General features: G+C 45.3%; 1 protein-coding gene across 2 annotated transcripts in view; it reads left to right on the top strand.

The window, feature by feature from the left end:
- Window positions 1-581: 581 nt before the first annotated feature.
- Window positions 582-11186, top strand: part of KCND3 (potassium voltage-gated channel subfamily D member 3) — a 109368-nt gene continuing 98763 nt past the window's right edge. For both annotated transcript variants that reach the window (XM_062013658.1, XM_062013657.1), the window contains exon 1: window positions 582-1690. In XM_062013658.1, the coding sequence (XP_061869642.1) occupies window positions 582-1690 (1109 nt within the window). The remainder of the gene's footprint in view (window positions 1691-11186) is intronic.

Here is an 11186-nt window from a genome sequence, read left to right as displayed (position 1 = left end):
AGATTTGCACTTCTTCCAACTGAAAGTGTCCTTAGTGCAAGGTTCATTCCATAGTGAACTTTCTGAAGACTGAAGCTCAGTCCAGCCGTGGCTTTCCGTGGCATACAGTTTCACAGGGTGCACTGCAAGCTGATTTCACTGGTGTTCCCAGCTCTTTCTTGACAGCTGTAGCTAAACTGATGAGCACATGAAGCTTACACCTGGGGAATTATGGATTAGTCTTGTTTGTAAGGAAGCAAATATAAATTAGTGTGTTTATGCTACTTTTAAAATGCTTTTAATGAGGAATCATTTGCTATTCAAAATTTCAATCTATAATAATGCCATAACCCTGCTGAGTTGATTCTTGTTTGCCTTGTGCAACATATTCTTCAAATGGGAGATGAAGGCAAGCCCGTTGCTTTCAGCTCTGGTGCATGTACTGTGATATCTGAACTTTCTACACCGTGGGGCCAGACACCCCGCTTGACTCTGTGCTCTGCTTTTGTTTTCTTCTGTATTTTAGATGGAACTGATCTGACTTCCAACAGGTCTCAGGAGCAGCCTAACTGTCTTCTCCAGTAACAAGGCCAGGGGTCATCATGGCAGCAGGAGTAGCAGCATGGTTGCCCTTTGCCAGGGCGGCTGCCATAGGATGGATGCCAGTGGCCAACTGTCCCATGCCATTAGCTCCAACGGAGAAAAACAAGAGGCAGGATGAGCTGATCATTCTCAATGTGAGTGGCAGGCGTTTCCAGACCTGGAGGACTACACTGGAGAGATACCCAGACACTCTCCTGGGCAGCACCGAGAAGGAGTTCTTCTTCAACGAGGACACTAAGGAATACTTCTTTGACCGGGACCCTGAGGTCTTCAGGTGCATCTTAAATTTTTATAGAACTGGCAAGCTGCACTACCCGAGGTACGAGTGCATCTCTGCTTACGATGAAGAGCTTGCCTTCTATGGGATCCTTCCTGAAATCATTGGGGACTGCTGCTACGAAGAGTACAAAGACAGAAAGAGGGAGAATGCGGAGCGGCTGATGGATGACAATGACTCAGAAAACAACCAAGAAGGGTCCATGCCGTCCCTGAGCTTCCGGCAGACCATGTGGCGAGCCTTCGAGAACCCCCACACCAGCACCTTAGCCTTAGTCTTTTACTACGTCACCGGTTTCTTTATTGCCGTCTCTGTGATCACTAATGTCGTGGAAACTGTCCCTTGTGGCACGGTGCCTGGAAACAAGGAGCTTCCATGTGGGGAAAGATACGCTGTGGCTTTCTTTTGCTTGGACACGGCTTGCGTGATGATTTTCACCGTCGAGTATCTGTTGAGACTCTTTGCGGCCCCAAGTCGCTACAGGTTCATTCGAAGCGTGATGAGCATCATTGACGTGGTGGCCATCATGCCATACTACATTGGCTTGGTGATGACCAACAACGAGGATGTCAGCGGAGCCTTTGTGACACTAAGGGTTTTTAGGGTTTTCAGGATTTTCAAGTTCTCTCGTCATTCCCAAGGCTTGAGAATCTTGGGCTACACTTTGAAGAGCTGTGCCTCCGAGCTTGGCTTTCTCCTCTTTTCCCTCACTATGGCAATCATCATCTTTGCAACTGTGATGTTTTATGCAGAGAAAGGGTCCTCGGCAAGCAAATTCACCAGTATTCCTGCTTCCTTTTGGTACACTATTGTAACCATGACAACACTGGGGTGAGTATGACTTTTCCTTTCACCGAGCAGCAGGCGAGCATGTACTAGAAGCTTGACTTCAGTTCCTTGTAAGCGTTTTCCTGGGTGCATGTTTGAAAAGGGGCTGGAACTGTTCAGGGCTTGGTTGTTCAATTTATGCTTATGTGGAGTTGTATAAAACAGAAAAGGCACTCACACCCACTTGACAAATGCTTGGCACAATGGTAAATGAGTGCAGGAGGAGCAAGGCTGTGGAGTAGCAGGTCCTGTTTCACACTCCTTCTGCACGAGGGAGAAAAGTTAACGTGAGTGCAGGGGAGCTGGCAGCTAGAGCTGATGGTTTTTGTCAGGCATTCGTTCAAGTCAAGGATCTGACACAAAGTTGCTGATGTGTATGATGTCTCTTTGCACCATGTCAGCCACTGTTGCTTCACTTGACATGCCAGGAACTGTCAATTGATGGAATTCAAATGGATATCGTGGGCCACTGTGCTGCAAACACTCAGTGGCTTCCAAGACGTGATTTGGTTTTTGCTTAATTGAGCAGGATACAGGTTTCTTGATGTGTTTAGTTGTGAGTTTAAAAGTGAGTATGCTGTAGCAGTTCCAGCAGCGTTTCGAGCATTCCCATGGACAGGTACAAAGATAATGGCATCAAAGAAAGGGGAATGTAGCCTGGAGGGCACTTTTTCCCCCCCTTATATTTCATTTCTGTCTTACAGATGTTTCTACTGAGATTATAGATTTGAGCTTCTGTTGCTCTGAACTAAAACCTTTGTAAGCAGAGTGACCAAGTCCTCACCCTGAGGGGCTTATGTAAAAGAAAGTCAGCATCACAGGCTGCTGCTTCAGGCAATCACAAAGTTATGATTGAATACAATCCCTTAATTCCACACAGCAGAACAACACACTGAGTTTATAGTTACTCTGCAAAGAGTTTTCCCACTGGAGAGTTCACACAGTTTAATATTCAGATGTAGACAATTCTCACTCTTGTAATACAGTGGCCACTTTTCCTCTAAACTGCTTTTGGTTTTAAACACTTCTCTGTGCCTATTACACAGGAACAGGCTCTCAGTAGCACTTTTAAATTATTAAGATCACAATTCAGCTGTCAGAAAGGCAGAGAACCTGAGCACATGACAGCTGCAAGGCTCAATTTCTTCCTTAAGTGAAAATGAAGAACATTTTTGTCATAGTCACCAAAAGGTTTCTTTGTGCTCCTTTTCAATATCTAAGCAAAGTTTGCCAGTTTGTATGGCAAAAGCTCACAGTTCCTTACTCTGGAAAACAAGTCAGTGCTCACTTAGAAACCAAAGCTGGGCTTTGGATCCCGGCACCCTCCAACCCTGTGGTTCAGCTTTCCATATTCTGACTGGTCCATACTGGTCAGTTCTCACCCTGCTGTCCCCATCACGGTACGTGAGCAGCTTCAGAGGGACATCTGTCCTGGGTGGCTTGTTCCTCTCCACAGGGGAAAGATGTGAGAACACAGCTCTATGTTGTGGTTTCTGTTTAATCTTTCCATCTCCACAGGCTTAGGCACATTCACTTGTATGTTGTTCTGTCATTGTGACAGGAAAGTTGGGGTCAAGGGAATGTTCAGTGTTGGTTGGGAACAGACCCTCTTTGTGAAATACACGAGGAACATGCTGTAGTGCAGCTGAGTCTCTGTTCCTGTCAGTGCAATGATTTGGGCTTGTTGTCTTTCCCCTCTCAATGCATGGACACACAAACCAGCGTGCTCCTGAGGATTTAAAGTGTTCTCAATCTGTTGTAATCACAGAAAGTATAGATGAACAAGAGCTTGAAATGAGTATTTTAAGAACTGGAAGTTTAAACACATCTTTGTAAGAGTTCATTGGAAAGGGAACTCTAACGTGCTGTCAAAGCCTTACAACTTCACCTCTGGGTATTGCTGGTTTGGGGTTTTGGTGGCAGGATTTTAATTAAAATGGGTGTCTCTAGCAAGTAGTCTGTCAGCTGGGTTTAGTGTTGTATCACAGTTACAAGAAGCCCAGAAACCTCACTAATAGCCTACCCCATATTGCCCCTGTGCTCTCTGACAACACCTGTCTGTCCACCACCACATCAGTGGGTACCCAGCGCTTCCTTAGCCAAGCACCTGAAGCCAAACACTCTGCACTGGCTTGCCCAAAACCTGTGCTAGGAAGAGAAATTGCTGCTATGAACCATAAAACTCAGTTTCTGCCAGACCAGCTTGGGAAAGCCCTGGCTGGACTCCTCAGAGGTGCTTTTTGGAGCTGGTCAGGACGATGGCAGGGTCCCAGTTGCACGGGTACAGGACAGCACCGATAGAAAAAGGTACCGGAGCTGCCAGTACCAGCTTGTGGCTCCTGCAACAGCTCTCACCCCAGCTTGGCACCATGGCACAGCAATCCACAAACTCTAGAGATCAAACTCTCAGCCTCAGGTCGTTTCCACCTTCCTGACTCCCACTGTGTGATGTGGGCAGTTAACATCTCTGCCTCCCCTTCATTTCCCCATAAATCCCTTCAGTTTTGACAAACTGTCATTGACATACAATATTTCACATGCATCTCTTTTCAGAAGTCATTTCAATATGTTTGGAAGGATCTTGTTACTAATGAGAGTACTGGCAATTCCTGTCACACAGACATTGCCAAAAATGCAGCCCAAGTCTCTAATGTGCTTCTTAAGACATCAAACTTTGCCTAGTTAGTGGTTGCCAGCTCACTGCTTGCATTTCAGCAATGCTCAGAGCTTTTATGAACATCTTAAATATCTCCTGCCACTTGCCTTTAAAATTCAGCCAGCATTTAGAACAAGAAATTATAAAGCACAGTGGATTTTAACTTAAATCTATGTACATATGTGTGTGTTTGTTGTTTTGAGCACTGAAACATTTAAATCCAGGTAGGTGAGCATTTCCCTGACAGTAGAATTCCACCATTGCTGGGACAAAGTGCTTTATAAAGGTGATGTGGAACTTGCAAGTTTTCCTATGTTACTAAAACATTAGAAAGTTAGCTCCACTGGTATAAAAGGGAAGTTTTCTTCCACAAGACAAACAAGACCAGCACTGGGAAACCATTAACTTTCCCACTGTATATCAGCTGCTGTTATTCCAGGTTCCTAAAAGCATCTGTAGGATACAACTGTATTTCCAGATTAACCCATACATGAAAAGCAATAAAAATGCATTTCTTCTTGAAGGTGAAGTGCTGCATAAAATAGAGTAAGTGATGCTTTTGGAGGGGTCACTCCACAAATCAGCCTTGAGAGATCCAGGGCAAGCTCTTGAGGTGGTTCACAACCCAAGGAGAGGGGTACAATAGTTTTTCTGGAATGGGAAACAAAGCAGAGGAATGAAATGATACTGACCCTGTATCTCTGCTCCCTCTGCTGTGCTTATCAGCCTTGGTTTAACAGAGGCTGGTTTTAATTTAGCACCATTTAAATGTTGCTCAGGAGGGTTTCTAATGAAAGCATTATTCTTGGGTGCATCTTCAATCAACCTGAATTACTGAAACAACTACTCAAAATTAATTCAAAAGCACCTGTCCAATTCATGCAGAAACGTTTTTCTCAAGAGGCCAGGAGCAACCCATCTTCTCCCTTGCCCTTGTCTAAAGCACCAATACCATAAATACTAGCTCATGTCTGGCTGCCCATCAGCTCACATCACAACCACAGCTGCAGGACCAGACCTCTCTCATGCTGCTGAACCCCACACCAGTTTTGCCCACAGCATCTATTTTTCTAAGCTGTTTATAACTGTCTTCATTTCACCTGGCAACAGCAGTATGTTTCAGGCTCTCAGGCAGTGTCTGTGACCTGCAGGGTAGGCAGTAAGCTGTAGCTGTGAAAACCTAAGTGCCACATCTTAACCTGCCCCATCCCAGGGCAGGGAGAGGCTCCTGAGGGCGATGCAGAGCATCTCAGCTGGGCTTCCCAGCACCCTCATCCTCACCACAGTTGGGAGCAGTCCACAGCACAGCAGGATGAAAAACCTGGAGGGACTCATCACTGAGATTTTGGGGCCATTGGGGTCAAGAAACCAACAGTACTGTGGACCAAGGAACAAGGCTTGTTGATGGATTTGCTTCTGAGCTTAGGGATACACTGTGATATTTTCTATTGCCTAGTGAAGGCTGAGCTCCCACAGCTCAGCACCCTCAGGGTTGTCCTAGGAGACTCTATCTTCTGTCTGACTGTCTCCCTTACAATTTGCAGGAACATAATGGTTCTGAGAACACTGTCCCTCTCAGATTCAGTGCCACTGGTCAATGAGTTTGAAAGATACACATCAGTGCACTTGGACAACACAATCTTACCTATAGAATTCATTTAAGGGACCAGGTTAACTCTAGGAAGTCAATGAAACAGATGTGCTGACCTGGTTATGTCAACAGCCACATCTGGAGCAAGGTCTGAAGTTTCTTACAGTCTTTATTAGCTGAGTGCTTAGAGAGCAGGGATTTGAGGGAAGGGGCCTGTTTTGGTTTGTCGTGGTTCAAGGTGGGAGCTGGTGACTCTGCAAACTGTGAGTGTGAGAGAGAGCTGATACCTCTGAAACCAACGTGGTTCTTTGTTTTGCTTATTCCTTGGGCTTTCTTTTTTTATTGGTATTCAATCACAGATAAGAAAGAGGATGAAATTAAAGTAGTGAGCTAGGATGTGAAATACTTGCTGCCAAACTGCTGACAGCTGGGCTAACAGCAACTTACTGAATACTGACCAGGTTTCCTGCAAACGCTGCCAGCTGCTGTGTGAACAGAGATCTCTCTGCACTTACTTCTCCAGTGCAAAGCACTGAAACCACTCAAGCTGATAGTAACCTTCATTCACCCTCCTTCATGCAAACTAAGAGGAGTTTGCAAAGTAAGGCAAATAACAACTCTCTGGAGCGTTGCCATCCCCGGCTTCTCTGCAAAGACTTGCTGTTTGGCTCAGTAATCACATCGTGTCAGTACTTCAGCCCCTGCCATTAAACTGAACCAGACAAAAAACCCCTCTGCTTTAATAGAAACACTGCTTTGCATGTTTCCCATCATCAGCGGAAAGACAGATGAGATGTGGGGTATTTGCTTTGTAAAGCAAGGAGCCAACATTTCATCGCTCTCGCCATTTCCCACGGACTCAACAGCTCTCACATCCACAGGCCAAAGAACTGCTTGACTTTAATAGACACAAAGTCCAATCAAACAGCCAATCGATGGAGCTACACAAAGAAGCCTTTTCCCTGAGCTTTCATTCTCTTGACTCCAGCTTCATCTGACACAAACTGTGTATCAATTTTCTTCTCCTAATGGATTCACAGATATTGTGTGCAAAATGTCTTTGTATCACAAGCTACAGACGGAACCTTTTCCCTTCACTATCTCGATGTAAATCTCAGGCAAGCAGCTCATTTTTGAGCTATTTGTATTCACCAGAACCCCAGAAGTATTAAAATACCTTTATTCATACCCAGAGCAAGTGCAATTCACTGGATTTCTCTCTCTTTTTAAGAGAAAGATGTGTCTATCCTCAGGCTTTTTGTGTCTTTGCGTGTTTGCAGCGATTGCACGGACGTGCAAACACACCATTTTTAATGTGCAAGACAAAATAACTTTCCCTTAGGCTGAACTCATTGTGTGAGAAGTGAATTATTTTGAATAAGGCCAAGTAATGGTAATGGCTAAAATTGTAACATGACTGCTAAATTTACCAAAGGAAGCCTTGGCAGAGATGCATCTATAGCAACTGATTTACGGTATTTTTCTAAGCTCCTCTCTTTTCCTCCCCCCCCCCATTCTTCCTGGCTTGCATCACAGTAAGTGCCTGATAAATACAGATTAAAGATAACATTGTGTTTTCATTGGAGATGAAGGGAAGTGATTGGCTTGCTGACTGGATTTGAGCTATTTTTAGTCTCATAACATGATAATTTCATAACAGCGCTGACCCAGTAAAAGCAATTAGTTTACAGAGATCAGCTGAAAATAAGGGTCAGAGTAGCCACTGTCAGTTGGAAAGCAGGGAAAGGGGAGTGAAGTTAAAGGCCCTGCTACAAATTAGCCAAAACTAATTATGTCTCTTAGCTGATTACAGCCCGTGCAGCCAGAGTCAGCTTTCAGTGTGAATTGTGGAGCAGAGACGAGTGCAGAGGGAGTTTCAGAGCGATCTGTGTCTCTGTAGCCCCTCTGCCCAGAGGCTGATCCTCTGCCCAGGCAGCTGCCAGCAACCACCCTCACTCCTTAGAGATGCCATCTGTTCAGCATATCCTTACTTAGGCTTCTTACTTGGCACAGATTTAGCATGGGGCACCTAAAATACCAAATGAAACTCCTGCCCCACGTTAATCCCAGGAAAGCGCTGCGAGACATCCTTATTGCATTTGCTTAAGGGATCTGTGCATTCAGGGAAGCTGAAGCCAGAATGAGGGGATACCTGTGACCAAACCCAGTTTATTTCTGGGCTGTAAAGGAGTGTCCCAGGCACTATAATGCAGTCCCCTCATTAAAAAAAAGGAGGAAAAAACCCCCAGAACAAGTCTAAGAGCACGTTTTTCTCACTGCCACCCATCAGCCTTACAGCTCGGATCTCAGGCACCCTACCTCTCAGTGAACATTAACCCTGTCATCTGTGTAATTCACTATGGTTTCAGTGCAAGCAGGGTACTGTTTGCCTCTATCACATGCCATGTCTTCCTACCCTTCATTCCAGTCCGTGCAGAAGTACAGAGAGATGGAGCTGCAGGATGGAGCTGCCAAAGCACGTTGTCAGAGCACACAGCAGGTTTATTTCTTTTTAATGCAGCACAAGCCTCAGAAATGATGATATCTGAGTGCAGCAGCTGGTTTTGGCACTGCTTATGAGTGTGCTTTGTGCTTTTGGGCATGACCCTGGCAGTCTGAGGACCCATGGGGCGGCCCTGTGTGCCCCTCAAGGCTGGCCAAAGGGTGCTGGCAGCCGCAGCATGTCCCACGGTGAGCCTCAGGGCTCAGAAGGAGTTGAAGAAGAAAAGAGCTACAGTTAGGTCATTTATCCTTTGCCCTCCCACTCCTTCAACGTTCAGCACATCCTGTCAAATTCTACCACATCCACTGTGCATTGATGAGAGTTTCCCTTCGGTGCATGCAGGCTGCTGGACAAAGACAGGCAGGGTTCAGCCGAGCTCTGCCTCCTCCTGGACAGGCCATGTCTGCAGAAACAGATTGTGCCTATTTAACTATTCACCACTGATACATTAGAGCACATTCAAGGGCTGTAATTCACCTCTTCAAGTTACAAGTAAGTGTGGAAGAGTTATTTTAAAATCAGTATCTAACAGAATGCCATTGTTCCAACATTAAAACCTGCTGGGAAATTACTGGGAGGCATGTGGCAAGTCAAATCACTGCCTGCCAGGGGAGGAAACAATTCATTACTCTTTAAAGGTGCAAGTCTTCTCTGGCTTTTCATTCTGGTTTGCAGCCTCAGAAATGAAGCTGGAGCATCTGGCTCTTTCTTTCCCTCGTTCTTTCGTGATTTCACCCTTTTGTTCTGGCTCGACGTTGTGGATTTTCGTTACTGCACGGGGCCGTGAGGGGTTTGGGTCTGGGGACGAGCACTGCAATGGCATTGTCGCTGCTGTCACTCCTGCTGATGGAGAGTGGCACTCTGTGTATGAATTCTCTTTCACCTATAAAAGCATCTGCAACAACAACAAGCCCCAAATGGGCAGCCACTCAAAGCCATTTTCCGAGCGGGCTCTTCGCCGCGCTGGGTTCAGGAGAAGCCATTGAGCAGATCGCCTGGGGAAGCCTGCTGCTTTAATCTTGGCCTGCCATCTGCAGCAAAATTAAAACACAGATCAGCTTTAGCTTTTTTGCCTTCAGGACTCTGTGAAATTTGGCTGATGTACATCCCCAGAAAGCCCTTGAGAAGGATCGTTCGCTTCTGCACAGAGCAGTCCTGTGGAACCACACCAGGGGCCCCTAAAACCTCAGCTTAAACAGAGCTGCAGAGGTCAGAGTGCAGCTGTGCTGGGGAGTCTCCCCATAACAAGGTCAAATCATTCAAGTCTTACAGGTATGGAGGGAAGCAGCTGGTTACTGACCATGCACCACGTAGGGATTTGCTGAATGCTCCTGTGGCAGCACAGCAGAAATAACGCCCCAGCACCCACCAACCTCGCCCTGGCTGGCAAAAGCTGCTGACTTCACTTGGAACAGCTCCTGTTCATCAAACAACACATCCTCAACATTGTGAAGTACCCTTAAGCTTTTTATTAGGGGTAACTATTTTTTATGTACTCGGTGCTTTGTTCTGTCTGTACATGTGACTCCCCTTTGCCATCTAAAAGACACAAACTGCTGCTGTTTGTCTCATCTCGCCTGTAGATAGAGTTTCACATCAGATGTGAAAACAGCAGATGATAAAATCTTGAGTCACTTTCAGCCTTTAATATTCAAATGCACAGACTTGATAACAAGATTTCACCCCACAACCAGGCAGACCTTTTTTTTTCCTTCTCCATACTAAGAAAACCCACTTTTTACTGTTACTTAGTTCTGCTTATTTTCACACACAGGATTGGGAATTTTCTCACCATCCTCAGTTCCATGTTTGTAGGCACTACATGCAATTTTGGGGTGTATCTGGAGGCAAAACAATATAAACAGTATAAAGTCTTCTCTGTATTTGTGTGATCCAGAGCACAAGGGAGCAATCTTCCATCAATATTAATTACAGTTACTATGGTAAGAACAAAAATAGCACTTTATTTTTCAATTGAAAAGGATAGTGCAAGCTGGTTATTCTCACAACCTAATGCCTGGCAGAAGTAAGCTGTCTTCAAAAGGAAAGCTAAAGAGAAAGCTGCTCTGAGCTGCTTTCTCATAGAGTCCATCTACTTCAGTGTCTCAGTTTGGATTAGGAACCCTCTTTGGAAGCAAACCCAATCATCCTGCCCTTGCTGCAATTTGGCTCACAGTGCAAACAGGTTTTGGAGCACACAGACTGCATTCCTTCTGATGAACTACAACTGGAAGATGCACTCCAGGAATGCACCAAATGTGCTTGTAATGCTAATGAGTGCTCAGTCCATGGACCAGACTAGGACCCGAGATGTGTACAGTGGGGATGCTGTGTCCTCAGCACCAGCTCAGCTCCTGCTAATGCAGACACAAACTTACTCTATCCCTGCAATTGATTTCAGAACTTGTTCTCAATTATAATCCTGGTTTAGTGTCTTCTGAGGTTTACACAGTTTCTTGGCCTTTTGTCATCAATATTAAGCTGAGAAAAGCTCCAATTTGTGCCTCTTCAGAGGGAAGAGAGGAGCAGGCTGCTGTCAATTTAACAGACTCTGACTCCTCCATTACTCCACTGCTTGAGAGTGTTTTTTCTAGTAATCAGTGTCTGAAATGAGTAGAAACAGGACTTAAATTTACCACTGTCAACATGCATCAATGAAGCATTATTGCTAACAGTCATCTTTCACCATCACACATTTCAGTTGTGCTGTTGGTTCAGGAAGATTGAAAACCCTGTCTCCCACCCAGCT

The sequence above is a fragment of the Colius striatus genome, chromosome 22, assembly GCF_028858725.1.
Source record: "Colius striatus isolate bColStr4 chromosome 22, bColStr4.1.hap1, whole genome shotgun sequence".
Classification (NCBI taxonomy): Eukaryota; Metazoa; Chordata; class Aves; order Coliiformes; family Coliidae; genus Colius; species Colius striatus.
Note: the sequence above shows the minus strand (reverse complement) of the source record. Positions and strands in the feature narration are given on the sequence as shown.